The sequence below is a fragment of the Geotrypetes seraphini genome, chromosome 7 (assembly GCF_902459505.1).
Source record: "Geotrypetes seraphini chromosome 7, aGeoSer1.1, whole genome shotgun sequence".
NCBI classification, from domain to species: Eukaryota; Metazoa; Chordata; class Amphibia; order Gymnophiona; family Dermophiidae; genus Geotrypetes; species Geotrypetes seraphini.
In genome coordinates, this window is record NC_047090.1 from 147,787,459 (window position 1) to 147,812,205 (window position 24,747).

Sequence of the window (24,747 nt, forward strand, 5' to 3'; positions counted from 1 at the left end):
CCGAACACGGTCGGGTCTTTGCTCTGCCGGGTGCTTGGAAGCACCGGCAGACGACCCGTTTTTGGCGGCTTGCGAGGCGGCCATGTCCCGGGTGCGGGAGTCTTGCGCAATGTCCCCACCGCTCGGAGCCGATGCAGGGTTACTGCAGGACTCGGCCACGGAGGACAAGAGTGAGGCGGCGGGGGAACAGGCGAGAGCGCTGGAGGCCGGCGCGGCCCCTCCCCTCGGCTCGGAGCAGGGCGGGGGAGTGCCTCTTAGCTGGGGTGCATTTTCGCCCGAATTTGTGATGTTGCTCCATCAGGCATTTCAATTCCAGCGCTCGCAGCCTACCCAGCCGGGGCTGGGGGCCGGGCGGTCCCTTGCGGTACCCTCTACCTCTACGGGGGGGGAGGGGACAGAGGCTAGACCCACGGCAGGGGCAGCAGGATCCCCGGGGCAGTCGCAGGGGGCTAAGAAGCGCAGGCTAGTGTCTGCGGAGGCGGTGGATATTTTGCCCAGATCTCCTTTCTCCCTGCCTGAGTCATTGGAGGAAGGGGAGCTATTGGATTGGGACACGGAGAGTATCCCGGGTAGGGAGGGGGATGACCCTACGGCTATCCGGTTGTTCCATAGAGAGGAGCTTTCTTCTTTTATTTCAAAAGCTTTGCAGAGTTTGAATATTGCTCAGGAAGTTGCCACGGGGTCCGGTAACCCCCTGATGGCAGGTACACGTAGGCCGTCTAAGGCCTTTCCGGTCCATGAGGCCATGCAGGAGCTGATCTCGGCGCAATGGGAGGCGCCGGAGGCCAGTTTGCGGGTGGCAAGGGCCATGAGGCTCTTGTATCCGGTCGAACCGACCGAACTGGACAGGTTTAGATTGCCTAGGGTGGACGCTCTGGTGGCAGCGGTGACTAAGAGAACTACCTTGCCGGTAGAAGGGTGCGTGACACTTAAGGATGCACAGGATAGAAAGATTGAAGCCTCCCTAAAGATGTCCTTTGAAGTGGCTGCAGTTACCTTACAGGCCGCAATCTGCAGTTCTTACGCGGCGCGGGCTTGTCTGCAGTGGTCACAAGGGATGACCGATAAATTACTGGAGTCTGGGGGTACTATCCCTTCGGAACTGGCGGATTTGGAGTCCGGCTTGGCTTATTTGGCGGACTCCTTGTATGATATTATTCGGGCGTCTGCGAAACAGATGTCTCTGTCTGTGGTTTCACGCAGGTCCTTGTGGCTCCGTCATTGGGCGGCCGATGCGGCGTCCAAGCTCCGGCTGGTGAGACTCCCGTTTAAAGGGGGTTTGTTGTTTGGAGCGGAGTTGGATAAACTGGTAAAGGATTTTGGGGATACCAAAACGCAGCGTTTACCGGAGGACAGGGCTAGGCCCCCGGTAAGGGCCGCATTGTCTAGACCGCGTTTCCGGGATGTTAGGCGGGCCAGGGCTGGTAAACCGTTTTCCAGGTCTGCTTCTGGCCCGTTCTCTGCTTCGAGACCTCGGTTTCAGCAGAGAAGTTCCTTTCGTACGGCGAGACCCTCTTCAGGGCAGTCGGCCCGTACCCCAGCCAGTCGCCCTCCACAATGACGGGGGCTTGGCTCCCTCCGCCCTGCCCTTAGGGGGTCGGCTTTCGGCATTCCGGGCGGAGTGGGCCACTGTCACGTCCGACCAATGGGTGTTGGACATTGTTCACGAAGGGTACAAATTAGAATTCGCCGCTCCCGTCGTAGATTCTTTCTTGGTGTCCCCGTGCCGTGGCGCGGCCAAGGGATCCGAGGTCCGCAGGACACTTCAGGGGCTGCTCGATCTGGGGGCGGTGGTACCGGTGCCCCCGGAAGAGGTAGGCCGCGGTATCTATTCCCTATACTTCATTGTACCAAAGAAGGGGGGGTCCTTCAGACCTGTGCTGGATCTCAAAGGGGTCAACAGATTCCTCAGCGTGCGCCATTTCCGAATGGAAACGGTGCGCTCGGTTATTGCGGCGGTAAGACCGGGAGAGTTCCTCACGTCTCTCGATCTCAAGGAGGCGTACCTCCATATTCCGATATGGCCTCCGCACCAGCGCAGAATCTAACACAATCTAACTTTAGAAATATTTAAACATAATATATAAATTACTTCCAACCCACTGCCTCTGATTAATTGAGGAGTATTTAAGAAGTTATGGTGGGCATACTAATATGAAGATCTACTAATATGGGTTCAGAGGAATCGCGCAACCAGATCTCAACAAAAAATGTAATCCCTAAGTCTAAATCCCTAATCAAAATAACAGACTTATTACAAACCAAAAATGCATTAAAATAATAGTAGGGTATATAGGGGATAGAAATATTATTAAAAACAGCTGAGTCTAAAATAATTTTTCTTAAAAGAAGTTCTAAAGGGATTTGAAGGTTTTTGACATGACCTGCAAGAACGAGTACACAGTACATAAGAACATAAGAATTGCCATCTCTGGATCAGACCCTAGGTCCATCAGTCTGGTGATCTGCACACGCGGAGGCCCCGCCAGGGGTACCCTGGCATAGTTTTAGTCCCCATATCACTGTATGCTTCTCAAGGGAGATGTGCATCTAATTTACCCTTATCCCTATCACTGTATGCCACTCTTAAGGAGATGTGCATCTAGTTTACTTCAATTACTTCCTCTGGGAGAGCATTCCAGGTGTCCACCACTCGCTGCGTGAAACAGAACTTCCTGATATTCGTCCTGGACCTGTCCCCCCTCAGCTTCAGTCTATATCCTCTTGTCCGTGTCACACTGGACATTGTAAATAACTGCTTTCTCTGCTCCATTTTGTCGAATCCTTTCAATATTTTGAAAGTCTCAATCAGATACCCTCGCATTCTCCTCTTCTCAAGGGAGAACAACTCCAGTCTCCTAAGTCGTTCCTCGTAGTACAGGTTCTCCATACCTTTCACTAGCTTCGTTGCTCGTCTCTGCACCCTCTCTAGCAGTTTTATATCCTTCTTTAGGTATGGAGACCAATGCTGGACGCAGTATTCCAGGTGTGGTCTTACCATGGCTCTCTGTAGAGCGGTATTATAACTTTCTCTGATCTACTCTTTATCATGCCTAGCATTCTATTTGCTTTCTTCGCTGCTGCCGCACATTGCACTGACAGTTTCAGGGTCCTTTCTATCAGTACACCCAGGTCCTTTTCCTGTTCGGTCTTTCCCAGAGTTACACCTGACATACTATACTTGTGATCTTTATTTTTTCTGCCTAAATGCATCACTTTGCATTTTTCCACATTAAAATTCATCTGCCATTTATCTTCCCACTTCTCCAATTGATTCAAGTCACTCTGGAGTTCCTCGCTGTCCTTCTGCGATCTGATTGCCCGGCATAGCTTTGTGTCGTCTGCAAACTTGATGATTTCACTGGAAGTTCCTTCTTCCAGGTCATTTATGAAAATATTAAATAAGATGGGTCCAAGTACTGAGCCCTGGGACACCGCTAGTCGCTTTTTCCCATTCTGAGACCTTCCCATTTATGCCCACTCTCTGTTTTCTGTTCTCTAGCCATTTGCCTATCCATCTTAGTATATCTCCCTCTATTCCATGGACTTGTAATTTCTTGAGAAGTCTTACATGTGGAACCTTGTCGAACGCTTTCTGAAAGTCCAAGTATACAATATCCACCAGTTCTCCACTATCATTTTGTCTGTTCACTGTCTCAAAAAATTGAAGTAGGTTCGTCAAACATGATTTCCCTTTCCTGAAGCCATGTTGACTGGCTCTTATCAGGTCGTGTGTGTTTAGGTGCCGGACTGTGCTATTTTTGATCAGCGCCTCAACCATCTTTCCAGGGACAGACGTGAGACTTAGAGGTCTGTAGTTGCCTGGCACTCCTCTCGATCCTTTTTTAAATATTGGCGTGACATTCGCTATCTTCCAGTCATCCGGTATCTATCCTGTTTTGATTGACAGGTTGGCAAGTTTTTGCAATAGTTCTCCGATTTCAAATTTCAGTTCTTTTAGGACTCTCAGATGAATTCCGTCTGGTCCAGGAGATTTATCACTTTTAAGTTTGTCGATCTGGTGGTAAATCTGGTCCAAGTCCACTTCTACTGTGGTGAGGCTGTCCTGTACGACTCCCTTGAACACTTTCACTGTGTCAGGTATTGCTGCGGTGTCTTCCTTTGTAAAGACAGACGCAAAGAAGGAATTCAATCTGTCTGCAATTTGTTTGTCATCCTTGACGCACCCTTTTCCTCCCAGGTCGTCCAGCGGTCCCACCGCCTCCCTTGCAGATTTTTTCCCTTTTACGTATCTAAAAAAGGGCTTGAAATTTTTGGCCTCTTGCGCTATTTTCTTCTCGTAGACCTTTTTGGCAACCCTCACCGCCTTGTGACATTTTTTCTGATCATCTCTATGTTTGTTCCAAGCTTCGGATGTTTTCGTGTTTCCACGTCTTAAAGGAGTCCTTCTTTTCATTTATGGCTTCCTTCACCTCTTTGGCCTTTGGTTTTCTTTACTTTGGACATCTGCAGAATGTAGAGGCTTTGTGCTTCCGTGATAGTATTTTTCAGTAGGGACCATGCCTGTTCCACCGTTATGACTTTGCCCATCTTTTTCTTTTTTTTTTTTTTTATAAATTTAAAAGTTTACAATATCAAAGATATCGAGGATAAAGGTAACTTACATCAAATTTGACAATCATATACAAACACAAACATTCCTTTTCAAGCCCACAATAAATAGAGAGGCATACCACAATCTAATCAACAAAAATTGAAGAAAACTAAGAATTGGTTTTGATTCGAAAAGAATCTTAACCATTCTATACTATTTGGGAATCTGAAAACCACCTATATTCTCTGTGTTGAGTCATTTGTAAACATAAAAGAAGAAAATCATTTCTGTTCTCGAGATATTAAGAATTGTTGCAATTGAATTGGATCCCAAAAAACATATTCGATGTCTTTTTCTTGATCTGTTTTTTCACCATGGTTCTCATGCTGTTGTATCGTCCCTGTTTAAAGTTTAAAGTCGTGGTTGAGGTTTTGGTACCTTTCCTTTTCCCAACATCAAGTTTGAAGTTGATCATGTTGTGATCGCTCGTCCCTAGTGGGACCGTGACTTCTACTTCCTTTGCCATTTAGGACCAAGTCCAAGATGACGTTTCCTCTCGTTGGCTCTCCTACCATCTGTTCCAGGAAGCAGTCCCCTAGCACTTCCAGGAACTTTGCCTCCTCGCCACAGTTGGAGGTTCCCAGGTCCCAGTCTATTCCTGGGAAATTGAAATCCCCCAAGATTATGACATTACCTGTCTTACATTCTTGTTTAATTTCCTCCATCATTTCTGAGTCTTTCTCCTCCCTCTGTCCCGGCGGTCGGTAGTAAAGGCCAATCTTTATGTCAGCATCGTTGTGTCTGGGAATCCTGATCCAAAGGGATTCCAGCTTCTCTTTCTCTTCCGCCATAGTCTCTCTCATGGATTCTAATCCTTCCCGAACATATAGGGCAATACCTCAATCTTTCTGCCCCACTCTATCTTTTCTGTACAGTTTGTATCACTGTAGTACTGTATTCCATTTGTTTTCATCATTTCACCATGTTTCTGTTATGCCAGTGATTTCCAGTTCGTTGTTTTTTGCTATTGCTTCTAACTCTCCCATTTTGTTTCCCAAACTTCTAGCATTCGTATACATACATTTAAGTTCCCTTTGTGTTACCTTCTTGGACTTTTTCAGCTTAGCAGTATCTACTGTTTCTTCCACGGTATCCTTTTCTGCTGCTGTGTTGTCTTCCTCATTTGCTTTGTGGTCGACCCCTCCCGTGTCTGAGTAGTTGTCTGTAATTCCTTCTACGGGGCATCCTGTCGCCCGGGCCATCGACTGGGGGTCGACTTAGAACCAATACATTTTCAAGGAGATAAAAATAGAATAAAATAAGTAGGAATTAACAGTACCTCAAGCCAGAATATCATGGCCTCACAGGCCGTATGGGTGCTCACAAAGAGGTAGTATATGCCCCTTCAGCAGTGTGCCTGAGGTGGCACACCTCAGAATCAAGACCTGTATCTCCGGTAGGGCTTAATGATATCACCCAGGTGGGTGGGGCAAGAATGCTGCACTGCCAAACAGCACAGTTAAACTACATCAATAAGGAGCAGTAAAGGATACCGTAAATAAAACTGTAAGGACAGCCAAGAGTAGAAGGTCCAAAAAGGTAACACGAAGGGAACTTAGATGCATATATACAAATGCTAGAAGTATAGGAAACAAAATGGGAGAACTAGAGATGATAGCAAGACATGAGAACATGGATATCATTGGCATAACAGAAACATGGTGGAATGAAGAAAACAAATGGGACACAGTACTACAGGGATACAAACTATATAGAAGGGATCGAGAAGGGCAGAAAGGTGGAGGTATTGCCCTATATGTTAAGGAAGAAATAGATTCTGTTGGAATGATTACAACAGACAGGAAAGAGAAGCTGGAGTCCCTCTGGATCAAAATTCCTGGTCAAAATGGCGCAGATACAAAAATTGGCCTTTACTATCGTCCCCCAGGACAGGCGGTAGACACTGACTCAGAAATGATGGAGGAAATCAAACAAGTATGCAGGACAGGCAATGTAGTTATATTGGGAGACTTCAATCTCCCAGGAATAGACTGGAAACTAGGAGCCTCCAACTGCGGCAAGGAGGCCAAGTTCCTGGAGGTGCTAGGGGATTGCTTCCTGGAGCAAATGGTAAAAGAGCCGACAAGAGGCGACGCCATCTTGGACTTAGTCTTAAATGGTCTCAAGGGACTGATAACAGAAGTAGAAGTCAGGGCTCCATTGGGAACGAGTGATCACAATGTAATCAACTTTAAACTGGACATCGGGAAAAGGAAACATGCCAAAACCTTAACCACCACCTTAAACTTTTTTTTTTTTTTTTTTTTTTAATTCTTTATTTATTTTGAATATATTATCAAGAATAAACTTCTTGTACAGAGTATGATTAAGTCAACATAACATAAAACAAATGAAGTAACATTTATATAACAAAATTACTATTTACTCAATCAAAATTAAAGTCCCAAAAATTTGAGATCCAAGATGTTCCTGTGTGAGAAACTATTTAAAGGAAAAAGAGAAATTCAAATTACAAATTAGGCGGTCAGATGAGAATGGACCAAGATTAAATTTATGCATTGAGATTTTCTTAATCCCCTTCAAGGCCCCTCCTGGAGAGAAATCCTGTCAGCTGCGAAGGTTCAAAGAAAATATAATTGCAAGATTTATACTTTACAATGCATTTACAAGGATATCGTAAAAGAAATGATGCTCCCATTGCTGCAACCCCAGGCTTAAGAAGCAAAAATTCCTTCCTTCGTTTCTGGGATTCCCTTGTCACATCCGAAAATATTTGAACTTTACATCCAAGAAATTCTTTATGTCTGTTCTTAAAATAAAGCTGTAATATCCAATTTTTATCTGGTGATAAAACCACCGTAGCCAATAGGGTAGCTGGAATAGCTACCTCCCTCATTGAAGATTCCAATAATAATGTTATGTCCATTTGTTCACCCTGACCTTGTTGTTCTGGTGGACGCTGTTCTTCCGAATTTTTTGATGTTGGCAAATAATATATTTTGGAAAAGGGAGGAAAGGCATCATTAGGAACATTAAGAACCTCACAAAAGTACTTTTTCAAAACTTCTTTTGCTGATAAAGAAGGAATCTTTGGGAAGTTCAAAAATCTAAGATTATTCAACCGCATATTATTTTCCATCATTTCCACCTTTCTCCTAAGATTGATATTGTCTTTAATCAGTGTCGTTTGAACATGATTTACTTCACTTATCTTTTTATCTATTTTTTCCACATTAGTTTTCATCAATGTATTTTCCTGTTTAAGTCCATTTATTTCATTTCTTTGTTCTAGGAATTTATCTTCTAGTGCTTTAATTTGTGGTGACAATGTTTGTCCCAGAGTAATTACCAAGTCCCAAATAGAGTCTAGGGTAACATTCATGGGTTTAGGAACAGAGAATATACTTGCTTGCATTGTCCCAGCTTCCACAGCAATGACAGTCTTCTCCCTCTGGGAGCCTTGTTCTATTTCATGTTCCCTCGTTGTTCTCACCGCAGTCTCCTCTTCCTCCGGTGCTTCGCCCATTTCAGCCTCCCGGGAGACGAAGTCTGCCTCCTCGGACTGACTACTCTCCCGTGGAGAGCTAGCACGCTGCGGCTGAGGGGGCGGGGTTCTGGCGTCGGGGCTCAGAGTGGACTCTAGCCCAGGGAAGCTTGCCGTGACCTCACTCCTTCCCGGCGATTCCAGCGGGCGACTCCCCGATGCAGCTGCTGCCTCTTGGTTTAGACGCCGCAAGAAATCCTCCATGGACATCTGAAGAGGAGTCTCCGGGCGCCTCGAGGCTCCAGAAGCACCTTTCCCTCTCCTTTTCGGCATCGATAAAGCTGTGAGTAAACGTTGTTACTTGGAGTCTCTGGCGGCGTCTCTCTCACTCTCATCTGCTCGCGGCCATCTTGGATCTGACTGCCTTTTTCCAGTCTGACCCACCTTAAACTTTAAAAAGGGTAAATACGATTGCATGAGAGCCATGGTAACAAAACGACTCGAGAAGATGGTGGACAAACTTGAAACAGTAGATCAGGCATGGTGCCTATTGAAAAATACTATTGCAGAAGCACAAGATCTCTACATTCCGAGGATTTCTAAAGATCGGAGAACTAAAGGCAAAGGAGAACCGGCATGGCTTACCATACAGGTGAAGGAAGCCATAAAAGAAAAGAAGGACTCTTTCAAAATATGGAAATGCACGAAGACAACCGAAGCCTGGAACAAACATAAAGATGATCAGAAGAAATGTCACAAAGCGGTGAGGGATGCAAAACAGGACTATGAGGAAAAAATAGCCCGGGAGGCCAAAAACTTCAAGCCCTTTTTTAGATACGTGAAGGGGAAAAAACCTGCAAAAGAGGCAGTGGGACCCCTGGACGACAAGGGAATAAAAGGGTACATCAAGGAAGATAAACAAATCGCAGACAAACTAAATTCCTTCTTTGCCTCCGTCTTTACGAAGGAGGACACCTCAACAATACCTGAAGCGGAGAAACTGTTTACAGGAGAAATAGAGGACAGCCTCACCACAGGTGAAGTGAACTTGGATCAGATATACTACCAGATCGACAAACTTAAAAGTGACAAATCCCCTGGACCGGATGAAATTCACCCGAGAGTCTTGAAGGAATTGAAGGTTGAAATCGGAGAGTTATTGCAAAAACTTGCAAACCTGTCAATCAGAACTGGACAGATACCAGACGACTGGAAGAAAGCAAACGTCACACCAATTTTCAAAAAAGGATCGAGAGGAGAACCGGGCAACTATAGACCTGTGAGTCTTACGTCTGTCCCCGGCAAGATGATTGAATCACTGATCAAGGATAGCATAGTTCAGCACTTGGACACACACGACTTGATGAAACCCAGTCAACATGGATTCAGGAAAGGGAAATCGTGTTTGACGAATTTACTCCAATTCTTTGAGACCGTGAACGAGCAAATTGATAGTGGAAAGCCGGTGGACATAATATACTTGGATTTCCAGAAAGCGTTCGACAAAGTTCCACACGAAAGACTTCTCAGGAAACTACAAAGCCATGGCATAGAGGGAGATATACAAAGATGGATAGGCAAATGGCTGGAAAACCGAAAGCAGAGAGTGGGCATAAATGGGAAGTTCTCTGACTGGGAGAAAGTGACTAGTGGTGTACCCCAGGGCTCGGTACTTGGGCCGATCCTTTTTAATATTTATATCAATGACTTGGAAAACGGAACATCCAGTGAGATCATCAAGTTTGCAGACGACACAAAACTCTGCCGGGCAATCAGATCGCAGGAGGATAGTGAGGAACTCCAGAGCGATTTGTGTCGGTTAGAAAAATGGGCGGAGAAATGGCAAATGAGGTTCAACGTGGAGAAATGCAAGGTAATGCATTTAGGCAGTAAGAATAAGGAATACGAGTACAAAATGACAGGTGCAACTCTGGGAAAAAGTGAACAAGAAAGAGACCTGGGTGTACTGATAGATAGGACCCTGAAGCCGTCGGCACAATGCGCGGCAGCGGCAAAGAAGGCAAATAGATTGTTGACAATCTAATGTGGAGAGCTAATTACTAAATATCCTGTGATAAACTATTATAACGACTCCTTCTATAGTCACAGTTTTAGTTCTAATACTAATTAATAATAAACATGAAAATCTCAGACCCAGAAACCCGTGAATGGTGATTTCACCATAATGAGGTTCTTATTGGGGGACCATCATAGATTTTCACAGTCCCCTTTTACCATCCTTCTAAAATTTGTGTACTAAATCAAAAGATGAATAAACCATAAACAAAAACAAACACTTATCTGTGAATTGGACGGTTTGTTTAGCTGGAATGAACCTCAATGGTGATTAAGAAATTCTTATACTAGTGATATGTAAAAACAAACGCTGTAATTCCTTCATATTAAATGCTTATCCTTCCGACTCGAGTTTCGGATAACTTCCTTCTTCAGGGAAGGACTAAATCTCAAATCTCAAATTGGACCTGGATCCTCTGAAAGGGAAGAGCAAAAAGCTTTTTGCTCTTCCCTTTCAGAGGATCCAGGTCCAATTTGAGATTTGAGATTTAGTCCTTCCCTGAAGAAGGAAGTTATCCGAAACTCGAGTCGGAAGGATAAGCATTTAATATGAAGGAATTACAGCGTTTGTTTTTACATATCACTAGTATAAGAATTTCTTAATCACCATTGAGGTTCATTCCAGCTAAACAAACCGTCCAATTCACAGATAAGTGTTTGTTTTTGTTTATGGTTTATTCATCTTTTGATTTAGTACACAAATTTTAGAAGGATGGTAAAAGGGGACTGTGAAAATCTATGATGGTCCCCCAATAAGAACCTCATTATGGTGAAATCACCATTCACGGGTTTCTGGGTCTGAGATTTTCATGTTTATTATTAATTAGAAATAGATTGTTGGGCATGATAAAGAAAGGAATCTCGAGTAGATCGGAGAAAGTAATAATGCCGCTTTATAGGGCAATGGTCAGACCTCACTTGGAATACTGCGTCCAACATTGGTCTCCCTACCTAAAGAAGGATATAAAACTGCTGGAGAGGGTGCAGAGACGAGCAACTAAACTAGTGAAGGGTATGGAAAAACTGGTATATGAGGATCGACTTAAAACACTGGGATTGTTCTCCCTTGAGAAAAGGAGACTGCGGGGGGATATGATCGAGACCTTCAAAATACTGAAAGGAATCGACAAAATAGAGCAGAGAAGATTATTTACATTGTCCAATTTGACACGGACAAGAGGACATGAAATGAAGCTAAGGGGGGACAAGTTCAGGACTAATGTCAGGAAGTTCTGCTTCACACAGAGAGTGGTGGACATCTGGAATACTCTCCCAGGGGAGATTATTGCGGAATCGACAGTCCCAGGCTTCAAAAGCAAACTAGATGCATATCTCCTTGAGAAAGGCATATAAAGATATGGTGGCTATAAATAAACCAGGTGTATACCTGGCGGGGCCTCCGCGTGTGCGGATCGCCGGACTTGATGGACCGAAGGTCTGATCCGGAGATGGCGCTTCTTATGTTCTTATGTTATGTTCTTAGATAACTAGAGCAGTCTCCCAACACAGTTGAGAGATGAAAGCAAATGTTTGTGCCTCAGAATCATGGTGAGATGTCGGTTCATTGTTTTCTTCAAAGTGTCTTCATAACCCTGTGGATTTTATTCCTCTGCCTTTCTCCATTTTTTTGTGCATGAATTGCCTCCTCCCCCCTACCCCCCCAGTCCTGTTATTTTCCTCATTAGATGGATTTTACTGCGTTGTTGAAATTTTTCTTTGCCCACCTGTTCACCAGGATTGCCTCATTCCTTTAGCAACTCAACGGGTTGTTTTTTTTTCTTTTTTGGTGTGAGTGAGGTAATAGCTTTAGGAAGCAGAATCATGTGTGTATTTGTCTTATTGTAAATAAGGAAGATGGTTGAAAGGATAATTCCAGTCCTTCCCCTCCAGCGCTGCAAGGCATAAATATTGGAATAATGTACATGCCCCATTTCTAACTGCAGCAATATTGCCTGTTTCTTTCCTAAGTTTATCCAAGTTTCCAAGTTTATTAAAAATTTGTTATACTGCCTAATCAGACTTCTAGGCAGTGTACTGTACATTTGCTAAAAGGTATAACATAAAATATATATAATATAACTAAATAAATAAGATATTACAGGAGATGATTAGTACGATAGACAAAATAAAGTAAAACAAATGAACAATGGGAAGAGGGGGAGAACTACAATCTTGAAAGAAAAGAACAAAAAAGGGAGGAACAAAAGGAAGTGAAATCATTGAGTCGTCCTTAAAAGGATTGTAATAGTCCAAAGGCATCATTGAACAGAAGTGTTTTTAGTTTGGACTTAAAGTAATTTAGGGGTGTCTCGTCTCTTTTATATAATTTGGGGTAGAATTCCAGAGAGAGGGAGCAGTAACTAAAAAGATGTTAGGACACATGGTGTTGATGTGCCTTAGTGAGGGAATGGTAAGCAGGTTCTCTTTGTCGGAGCGAAGGGATCTCTGCAGTGTGTACGGAATAAGAAGTGTTAATAAATTCAGGAAGGTTACTAAATCGAGTTTTGAATGTCAATAATAGAATTTTATAAGTAATTCTGTGTTCAACTGATAGCCAATGAGCTTTAATCAACAAAGGGAGATACGTGGTCAAACTTTTTAGCGTTGGATATTATTTTAATCGATGTGTTCTGTACCGTTTCTTTCCTGCCCTTTGCCTTTCACCCTCCCCAAATGGTCCAGAACATGTTAATTAGGCTGCAGAAGGAATGGTAATGCACATGTTTACCATACCCCCCATCTTGTTGGGGGGGAGGTATGGTAAAACTACCTCTCTTATCTAATGTGTTTTTCAAGAAAAGGCTAGTTCATCTATAGTTTGGCCAGCCTTCTAATTTGTATTAAAAACAGAAGCTTTTATGCATCTACATGTTGCACATTTTTATTGTTTTATTGTATTGTTCTCACTAGGCAGTTTCTTAAGTGAGCATAGATATAGCTAAGCATTTAAAATATTTGAGAGCCAGTACTAGCTGAGCAGCAGTAGGTGAGACTATTTGGGGGGTAGACTTCCAACATGATAGCAATTTTTTTGAATTGTGTGTGAATAAGAAGTTTTGTTTTTTTTTTAATTATGGCAGGTACTGTGAAATATTTAATACTGCTACTCCTTATGTAATAGGGAGATGTGCAATGACTGTATTTAATGAGAAAATAGTTTCTACTTTTGCAAATGAACATTTAAAACTGTATATCTGAATTTGAAAAGAAACTAGAAAAGCTTATTTTTGTATCCTATTTGGTGGTATCCCTTTTTCTAGTGCAGTGTATCGCAAACTGTGTGCCTCTTGAGATTTCAGGTGTGCCGTGAGACACTGGGGAGGAGGAGAAGCGCTAGCACCTGCTGATTGCCTACAGGACATGCCTCTCACGGTGAGAGGCACATCCTGTAGGCAATCAGTAGGTGCTAGTGCTTCTCCTCAATGCATATCTTCCCTGCCGGCACCCCCCCCCCCCCCCACTGGTGACTAAAGGCCTGTTTGGAGGGCCTTCGCGGATGTTGACACGACATCATGCATGCACGTGACCTCATTGCAATGATGTCCGCACACCTCTGGATGCCTTGAGCTGCGGCCACTACGTTTAGTGTGCCACGGCTTGACAAAGTTTACGAGACACTGTTCTAGTGGATAGCAATTGATTCCTTCCAGATACAAGTTGAGTTAAGCCTCAGTTTTGCATTCAGAACTTAACCAGTAGCTTATAGTACCATATAACCTGATCTTGAAGACTAGGCACAATTGTCCAGTGTAATTTTGTAAGTTGATACCTGAGGAGAAGTTTGATTGATATGTTGTGATTTTTTTTCTTTGTGTGTGTATATTTTATTTTAAGGATTACAGAACTGATGGGATATGAGCCAGAGGAACTTTTGGGTCACTCGATCTATGAATATTATCATGCCTTAGACTCTGATCATCTGACAAAAACTCATCAGGATAGTAAGTAGGATAATAGAAACTTTTAAATATCAAATTGTTGGCATTATAACTCTCCCTTTTCCAAAACCGCAAATTAGTTTTTAGCTCCGGCTGGCATACTGAATGCTCTGCACTGCTCCCAACACTCATAGAGTTCCTATGAGCGTCAGGAGCAGTGCAGAGCATTCAGCACGCCGGCCTGTGCTAAAAACCGCTTCCACAATTTTGTAAAGGGGGGGCAAATTTGGATATAGTAGTTCATATTTAACTTTTTTATTTTAATATATTGAGTGTTGCTGTAAAATGTTGGACAATGTTTTGTGCTCTTTATTATAATTAGGAACCCTTTTAGTAAAACTGGAGCACGCTAACTGCAGAGAAGCCCACAGGTATAAAATGGGTTTCTTAGCATTTAACATAAGTATGCTAAGCTTTAGTAAAAGCACCCCCTAGGGTAGTGTTCCTCAGTGCAAGGCCTGGGGGCCAATTGCGGCCCCTAGGGACCTCTGGGGTGGCCTTCATTGTCATTCAATCATTTTTTCTGATATTCTCTGACTCTCTACCTAAGCTCGTGACAGAAAGGGAGAGCCAGATGTGTGAAGGACAGGACATTTCTGAATAGATGGGAGAGAATGTATTTGGAAATGCTACCCAATAGAAAATTTGAAGATAGGCTGGAGGGTAGATGACATTGACATAAACTGATCAGCAATGTTGAGGCCTTGTATGGAAATATAATTCTTTAGCATCTCTCCAGATCGGTACAGTTCACTGATGGATGATAGCGACTATGGTCACAGCTGCTCGCTTAGTGCTTGCTGCCTCATGGCGACAGGTTTTAACCCCATCTCGGGCACAGCTGCTACAGAAAATTGATTGTTTATCGTATGTTCAAGCTGACAGCTATGAAACATCATTGTCTGGGTCATCTGTTGGCAATGGAAACCATATACAGTATTCCCCTGAAATTAGAGGGGCTTGCGTTCCTGTAGCCCCCGTGAATTTCACAAAACCACAAATACTGTAAACTCGCCTCTATATCACCCGCATCATTCCCTTCTCTGGGGTCCCACCCTCTTCGAGGTTGCTTCCTGTTTCCGGCAAGGCAGGACAGCTGTTGTGTCAGAGGGAACAGGCACTGGAGAAGGAGTGTTGTGGGATTATTGATGAGAAAGCTCCGGGAAGGAGACCAGGAAGCGATGGTGGACCACGGGGAGGGGAGAGCAGTCCCCGAATTGTGCTCGAGTGAGGTGAGCCTAACATGAATAACTTGATATCTTGGTAACGCTGGCACGGAAAAACCTGTGAATTACTGAGTCTGCGAATCGAGGAACGCAAATTCACAGGGGTATACTGTATTGATTGGAGTGACACTCAAGGGCATTGCATATGATTCTTTTTTTGGACTTTTGGACTGCATGGAACCTCTGGGGGGGGGGGGGTAGGTGGAGGGAGATTCACATACGTAGTATTGTGGGATCTGCTTGCCCTGTATCAAAGAGTTATGTTACAAATTGTTACAAATGGTTTGTGCTGTACACGTCTCTCGTTGGTTTTGAAAAAATTTTCAATAAGAATTTACAAAAAAGATCGGTCGAAAGATTGGGAAAAGAGATCTATCAGGGGGCCTTATGCTTTGAAAGCATCTAATATAATAAAATGCTAGGCCGCGCATGCGCACTCAAAAGCCGTGTTCCCTGATCCGTCGCGGAAACACTACTGCGCATGCGCGCGTTTTACGTCACCATCTGCTCGCTTAGTACGTCACAGCCTCCCTGCTCTACACAAGCCGGACCGCAGCCAGACGACGATTTCCGTTCCTCCTGCCGCCGCCGATCTCCGTTCCTCCTTTGCCACCCACTCCCTTCTCTTCTTGCGGGCCCGAATGGCGATTCCAGTAGCGTGTGCATCAGTCTTCACACGCTGTTTCTGTTCCTTCTACTGCCCTGATTTGCTCTGCTGCGTCTCTGATGATGTCATCAGGGACGTGCCAGAGTAAATCAGGGCAGTAGAAGGACCCGAAGCAGCGTGTGGAGACTGATGCAAGCGCTGCTGGAATCACCACGTTTGTAGTCTGGACCGCGGGAAGGGAAAGGGGGGGTTGAGGAAACGCTAATGCTGCTGCACAGGGAACTGGTGAGGGGGGAAGGGAAATAGAGGGGGAGGGAATGCTGCTTTGGACAGACAGAGAGAGAGAGAGGAAGGGAAACACAAAGAAAATAAGAAAGACACAGGGGCAGGTGCACAGGGAACTGGTGTGGGGGAAGGGAAATGGAGGGGGATGGAATGCTGCTTTGGACAGACAGACAGAGGGAGGAAGGGAGACAGAAAGAAAAGAAGAAAGACATAGGGGCAGGGAGATACACAGAAAGACAGACAGGCAAAGGGGGCCAGGGACAGAGACAGACAGAAAGGACAGCGGGAGCCGCATCAGGAAGGGTGCGGGATGCGGCAGTGGGAACTTTTCCAATGGGTGCAACTGGGCGGCTGTCGGGAACCTCTGATCAGGGGCAGAGCAAGGTAAGAGTATCATAGGGATAAGAAGGAGGAGGGGGGATAAAAAAGGAAGGGATGCCTACTGCTGGACAGGGGGAGAAGGAAAGAGATGCTGATGGACAGGGGGGTGAAGAAAAAGGAACAGAGGACTAATGTTGGACAGGGGGAGAAGGAAAGAGGTGCTGCTGGACAGGGGGGAGGTTAAAGCAAAGGGAGAAGGGCTGCTGCTGCATAAGGAGAGCAGTGAAGTGGTGGTGGACACAGGGGAGGTAAAAGGAAGGGAAAATGGACAGGGAGAGCAGGCAAGGGGTGGTGATGGACAGCCAAGGAAAAAGAAAGGCAGAAAGAAAGAAAGCAGCTAATGAGAGAGAGAGAAAGAAATAAAGACAGACGCACACATGTTCTAGCACCCGTTAATGTAACGGGCTTAAAAGACTAGTCTTTAAATAAGAGATAAGCTGGTAGGTAGTTCCAGAGTTGTGGGGCGGTGACAAGAAGATATTAGAGCACCGGAATGGAATGAGAGGGTATAGGATGAAGTTAAGAAGTGATAGGCTCCAGAGTAATCAAAGGAAATATTTTTTTACAGAAAGAGTGGTAAATGTGTAGAACAGTCTCCCGGAAGAAGTGGTGGAGACGGAGACTGTGCTTGAATTTAAGAAGGTGTGGGATATCACGTGGGATCTATCAGAGAGAGAAAGAGATGATGGTTACTGCAGTTGGGCCATTTGGCCTTTATCTGCCATCATGTTTCTATATATTGTGTTCAACAAGAAAAGGGAATGCATTTCTGGTTTTATTTCTTCAGTGTTGAAGTACTTGCTGACCCTTGCAGTGGCTGGTGGGGATCCCCAAGCACTGCCAGCTGAGGACCTCCTCCAAAGGGGACTAGAACTTCCCTCCACCAACCTTAGTAGTCACTGGCAGCAACCCTGAGCCACTAAGGTGCCCGCATCTGTGACTCAGGGATGCTGCTGCTAACCAAGCTTGGCAAAAGGGATCTCTGGGCCACCTTCAGAGGAAGTCCTCAGCTGACATAGCTTGAGGGTCATCATCAGCTGGAGTATTTATGTATTGCTAATAAGATTATATTGTGTGTATATGAAAAATGAATGGACAAAATTGCATTATAATTAGTACTATTATGATGGGGGCGGTGTCTGGGGCAGAGCTTGGTTGAGGGTACTCGGTTGATACTTCTTAGACTTAGGGAATACTTGGCTTGATGAAGTTGAGAAAAACTGGTTTAGTTCACAAGAAGTCATGTGGGAGTAAATGAGGAAGTAGATATAGGTTTTGTTGTCCTGCAGCACCATCTAATGGCTTACTGTATGAATTATGCATGTGCCAAGTTACATGGTAAAGATTGGTTGTACATCAGAATAAAGACTTAAACTTTCATTGTTGCTCTAATAAGGCCTGGTTTACAGTAGAATCTCAGCTATCTGGCACCCATGGGGATTGGCGGACGCCAGATAACTGTTTTCCCAGTTGATTGAGAGTGCTGTTGGAATACAGATCTCATCCCCCCCTTCCCGCCTTGAAGCCCCAGTATGGCAGCAGTCCTGAGCTGCAAAGCTCTCCTCCCTCCTGCCCCGAAGTACCAGCATGGCAGTGTTCCTGAGCCACAAAGATCATTCAAAGCACAGCCAGTCAGCAGGAGGCAGTCTCAAAAGAGGCTGCTCACAGCCAGCCCTGGCAGGGCCTTTCCTCTAACACATTTGAGGCTGCCTCCTGCGCTTCTGATAAGGGAGGGAGCAAAGGGGTGTGTGGCTCAGGATTGCTGCCATTTCGGGGCAGAATGGAGGGGGGATTTGCGACTCGTGACGCTGCCGCACTGGTGATTCAGGTCGGGAGGTGGGGTTCATCCCTCCCCTTTAGAATCACTGAGATCTGGAATAACCTCACCTCCCCTCTCCGAACCTCAAGCTCCCTCCAACTCTTCCGCAAACACCTAAAAACCTGGCTATTCTCAAAACTGTAACACTTCCCCCCTCTTAGGCCTCTCACCTTCCCCCTTTACACCTAACTCTTTAATCTCTCCACTGTAGTTCCTCTCTCATCTTTCTTTCTGTAAACCGTGCCGAGCTCTGCATTCGTGGAGATGGTGCGGTATATAAACCCAAGGTTTAGTTTAGTTTAGTTTAGTTCACAGCTCAGGACTGCCGCCACTTCTAGTTCTTGGGGTTTGAGGGCTGGGCATCCACTGGTGTTTTGGGGCACACTTTCCCAGTGGTGATTTTTTTTGCCAGTTGGGTGAGAGTGCCGGTTAACTGAGATTATGCTATACTAAGCTTTTGTTTCAGTTTTGTGTGTAGGGATAAAAGCTTGGTAAACCTTAGGCTTTTCTAAATTGTTGAAAAAATTTTCAAAAAAATATTTTTTTTCACTTGTAGTGTTTACAAAAGGACAAGTTACTACAGGGCAGTACAGAATGCTCGCCAAACAAGGTGGCTATGTGTGGGTGGAAACTCAAGCAACTGTGATATATAACACGAAAAATTCACAGCCACAATGTATAGTTTGTGTAAATTATGTCTTGAGGTAAGTTAGGAAATTGGCAAATGTTATTATATAAAGTCATTGCTAGCTATAGAATGAATGCATATACACGTCTCCCTCCGTATTCACGGTTTCAGCACTTGCAGTTTCACTTATTCATGATTTTTGGCATGTTGGCTCCTCCTCCCAAATTACATCATCCATTAGTAAAGTACAGTGCCGATAAAAACTTTGTCGCTTACCAGCTTTCACACAGAAAAATGCTGCTTCCCAGCTTCAGATGCACTTAAACAAAAGTATGCAGTGATTTCGCCAAACTGTTAAAAAAAAACCCCAACCCAAAGCACTAAATAAATAAAAAGTGTGGCAAGCTCTTGTGAACTCTTCCGCCTTGGGCCCTTTTTGATGAAAATAAAATGGTGGGTGGGAAGGGGATAAATTTTATTTTAGGAAAATTTGTGGTGGGGGGGCGTGGCTTGGACACGCATGAAGGAGGTCGGTTAGCAGAAGAGCTCCATATAAAAAGTCCTTGAAAGAATAAAAAAGTCGCAAAAATTTGAAGAATTAAGATTAAATTTATGATAAAAATAAACTCGATGGCGTCAGGAAAGCAAAATAAAAACGACTTCGCAGTCTCTGGAAGCAGCAAGAGAGCAAAGCCCGAACAAGAGACAGGATCCAAAACCGCAGATCCAGAAGTAATGAAAGAACTTAAAGAAATCAAACAAATGCTTTCAATTCTCACAAAAAAAGTTACAGAATTAACAGATGATGTTTCAACATTAAATAAAAAGATGGATCTAATCGAATTAAAATCTAACGATTTAGAAGAAAGAATGATAACTGTTGAAGAAGAAATTTTAAACACAAAAACTGAAAAAAAGAAAATTGAAACACTTACTAAAGAACTGGAGGATTACTCGAATCGTGAGAGAAGAAGCAATGTTCGTCTGATAGGTTTACCGGAAGGAGCAGAAAAGGGGAATCCGGTGACCTTTATAGAAAACTTATTACCAAAACTACTTCCTCTACAAACTAAATATCCCATAGAGATTGAAAGAGCACATAGAGTGCCAACAAAGAGATCAGAAAAGCATCAAGGACCGAGGCCACTGATATTTAAACTACTACGCCACCAACAGGTCATGGAAATTTTTCATCTTGCAAAACAGAATAAAGGTTTACAATATCAAGATGCCCGTATTTACTTTGTCCCGGATTTTGTAAAAAGCACAGCAATTAAAAGAAAGAAACTGCTGGATTTGAGACCACAACTACGTGAACTGGGAGCAAAATTTGGTCTTGTATACCCAGCAAATATGAAAGTAACCATAGCAAACAAAACTTTAACCTTTGATAATCCTGAAGAGCTACAAAAATATATACTAAACCAGGAAATGCCAATGTCATCTTAATTTTCTTTATTTTATTATAATGAATGTCAAGTTTGAATGTCTTATAATATAAACAGGTAGGGGAAATGATATGTATTAAGAAGAGCTAATATCACCTTGTATTTTTTGAAATTATTGATTGAATATAATAAGTATTTAGCAGATGAAAAACGGTATAGAATGTTTTTGACTCTGTTCAAAAAATTCCTACATTCTAGAATGGAATGATTCTTTAAATGATAAATTAACATATAAGTATACAAGATCTTAGATAAAAGTAATATAGTTTTTAAACAAGGAAGAATATAATATTTATTAGATAATAAATAAGAACTTGAATATAAAAACGAGATATAAGCCCTTAATTGGTTTTAGAAAGTTAATAAATAAATTAACTATTGATATTAATAATAATAAATGCTGTAATGAGCAGATCCTAAATACTATTATGTGATTGAATCATGGTCCAGAGCTTTCTTCCTATGGAATGAATGAAGATCTATGTATGTATATATAACCCACTTCTCAGAAGACAATACAGGAAGAATAAACCTATTAAAAATCCTTTCTCTGATTCAATGGAACTACAAATCCCAGAAGTCCTTGCAAAAGGAAATACATGTAAAGAATAACTCTTAAAACCGGATGAACTATGAACAAATATGAATAAATAAACTACTAGACTTGACAATAAAAGATAAAGGATTACATCGGATGAAAGATCACAAAATAAACTAAAATTAGATCGTCGCTGGAACCGGAACTTATTCGGAATTAACAAACTATTGAAAAGAAATGAATAATACTCTGGATATAAAAAATACGAAGAAGAAGAAAGGAAGAAAAAATAATATTTACTTGGATGAATAAGATAATGGAATGACACATCTTTAACTTTGATATATCTTAAAAATGAAACTAGGAAGTATGTTATATGAATGAGGTATGACTCTGTATAATGAAGGAAGGAAGCTCTGGAACGGGAAAAAAAAAAAAAATCACATAGTACAAGTAGCACACATATGTGAAACATTGTTTATTTTCCAAAGAAATGAAACATCTCATTATATAATATATAAGTTTAAAAGAATTATAAGGATCTAGAATATATTCATAAACTTATATATTACTTAAAAATATTATAAAGAAATAGAATTAGAAAATATAAAGGTGATATATATGAATTTTTTTTAAAAAAAAAATTTACAATATTTTTCATATTATTTGAATTAATAAGATATACTAATAGTTATAAAATATGAAAATGATACAGAAAATAATATTTGAAAAGATTAAATTTAACATTGGGGAAAAAAAAAAAAAAAAAAAGGCAAAATGTTTAAATATTATATGGATTGTTAATGTTATTTAGTAATATATGATATATTTGTGACTTATATCTGAATCTTAACAGGAAATGGACTTTTGTGGAGTGTTTTGATACCTGACCTAAGATGCGTGTTGCCAAGCATACACAGATAATATTGGGGGGGAAGGGAGGGGAGGGAGGGAAGAGGGGAAGAAAGAGAATGGGGAAAATATATTATTACAATGTGTGGATATCTGAAAATAATAATCATATGATTTCATGTCAAATTTTAATTACAAAAGTAAATGGATATTAAAATTTTTTCAATTAATGTCAATGGCTTAAATCATCCTATAAAAAGAAAAAAATTATTAGGTTTTCTCCATAAGCAAAACGCAGATATTTATTTCCTACAAGAGACACACCTTTCGGACACTGAATCTAGGAAGCTAACAGAAGGATGGATATCAAAATGTTTTTATTCACCGGCAATAGGGAAGAAAGCAGGGGTAGCGATAATAATAAATAAGAAATGCAAAGCTGATTTTAAATTAATAAATTCTGACTCTTCAGGAAGATGGATACATATTAAAATGGATCTGGGAAATACAACCCTGGATTTATTTAATCTTTATGCTCCTAATTCGAACCAAATGGAGTTTTTTAATCAAATTCAACAGATATTACTACCACTGGCTACTTCTAACTTAGTAGTAGCTGGAGATTTCAATGCTGTAATGGATCCAATTGTGGACAAGAAACCAAGTAAAATCATAAAATCTTTAGGATTAGATAATTTAATACAATCTTGTAATTTAATAGATATATGGCGTATCCTTCATTTTAATGATCGGGAATATTACCCATTACATATATCTTGGTGGGGCAGAGTTCAAACTATTAAAATGATGATGTTGCCTGTGGTTTGCTACCAAATGAGTATGATACCTATTTATTTTCAGGGGTCCTTTTATAAAAAGCTTAATAGAATTTTAACAAAATTTCTTTGGCTTGGTAAAACACCTAGAATAGCTTTAGTAACCTTACAAAAATCAATTAAGGAGGGAGGGGTAAATTTTCCAAATTTCTATAGGTACCATCAAGCCTATATTCTACGTCAGGGTATGTATTGGATCCTCCCAGAACTTATAGATAATGCACCAGATTGGTTATATTTGGAATGGCGCCTTATGTTTCCCCTAAATTTAGTTCATTTACCAAGTATTAATATACCTAAAAGATACAAAGAAAATAAAATAATAATGGATACTTGGAAAACATTGAGATTTATTGATAAATTAACACCCATCCCAATATATAAATCAACTAATCAATCCATATGGATAAACTCCAAGATCAAAATTGGCGGAGCTCAAATCCTTTGGAAGAACTGGATTATTGCAGGAATTAGATCTCTAGATGATATTATTTCAGAAGGTAAACTGCTGGATTTTTCACAATTGCAACATAGATTTGGTCTTAATAAAACACAAAGTTTTAAATGGTTGCAATTGAAGCAGGCCATTCAGGTTGGGTTCCCTGAATGGAAATCATTAAACAATCAATATAGTTTAAAGTTCTTATGCTTTAAAGCAGACTTCCTAGGACATCAAGCCGCATTGTGGTATAAATTAATATCTGGATATTTGAATAAAAAACCAAAAAATGGTCTAAGAGACATTTGGAGCATTGAGATTGGACATCAAATTAATGCATCTCAATGGCCACTAATTTGGTCTTGGAGAATGGGATGTACAGTGTCAGCGTCTATGAGACAAACATGGTTCTTTTTATTACATAGAGCTTTTTGGACCCCTACTCGTTTACAAAAACTAGACAGTTCTAAGTCTAATAGATGCTGGCACTGTAATCTAGAACCAGGGACATTAGATCATTTATTATATCATTGTCCTTATATTAAAATTTTTTGGAATTCAATTTGGCCACAAATTAATAAATTAATGGAAAATCATATTGCAATATCATATGATACAATTTTATTTGGAACAATGATGAGAAAAAAAAGTCAAATTTCACCAGAAAATAATAAGCTTTTATTAATTATGACAGGGGTTGCCATTCAACATATAACTAACAATTGGAAAAATTACAACAACCTAAATTACACATTTTGGTGGAATACAATATGCCATATTTTTAAAATGGAAAGAACAATAGCAATACAAAAGGGGACATATAATAAATTTATAAAAATATGGGGGCCATTGACAAAATACTGTAATGATTAAATAATGGAATACTTTTTCTTCTTTTCTTCTTTTAGAGATTTTTTTTTTTTATGACACACATATAGGGGGGGTAAGGAAAACAAATTATATATAATAAATTATAATATATGATACAAAATGTAACATATGATTAAAAAATAATAGAAGGGTGGGGGGAGGGAAAATGAATAAAATTTATCCAGAATATATTGTATTAGATATAAATATGTTATTGAATAATTATCAATTATATTCTAATATGTTGTATACTTTTATAAAATTTGAAAATATTATATTAAAGCAATAAAAGGGTGGGGGGAGGGTGAAGGGGAAAATCAAATCCAGACATACATTGTGTTAGATATAAAAGTGATACCATGCATTTATCAACTGTATTTTATTATTATGTACACTTTTTGTAAAATTTGAAAATAAAAATATAATGGAAAAAAAAAAAAAAAAAAAAATGATCGGGAATATTCTTTTTGTTCTCAGGTCCATAAATCTTTCTCAAGAATTGATTATATTTTTGTAACTAATAACATAGCGCAGCGTGTATCAAAAGCAGTTATAGATCCCATTATAATTTCAGATCATGCTGGTGTGTGGATTAACCTTAAGAATTATAATATTGATCAATTTAATTCAATATGGAGATTTAATAATGATTTATTAGCAGATTCGAAATTCTTAGAAGATCTTAAAGTAAAAATGCAAGAATTCTTTCAACTTAATTCTTCAGATGACATTAATATAGAAATT

At 41.3% G+C, this 24,747-nt stretch overlaps 1 protein-coding gene across 1 annotated transcript in view; it reads left to right on the forward strand.

Annotated features, from left to right (window-relative positions):
• The window catches only part of HIF1A (hypoxia inducible factor 1 subunit alpha), a 133,282-nt gene that overhangs the window by 64,096 nt on the left and 44,439 nt on the right, over positions 1 to 24,747 (forward strand). The window contains exons 7-8 of the mRNA XM_033951175.1: positions 13,971 to 14,077; positions 18,949 to 19,096. Coding sequence (XP_033807066.1) covers positions 13,971 to 14,077; positions 18,949 to 19,096 — 255 coding nt within the window. The remainder of the gene's footprint in view (positions 1 to 13,970; positions 14,078 to 18,948; positions 19,097 to 24,747) is intronic.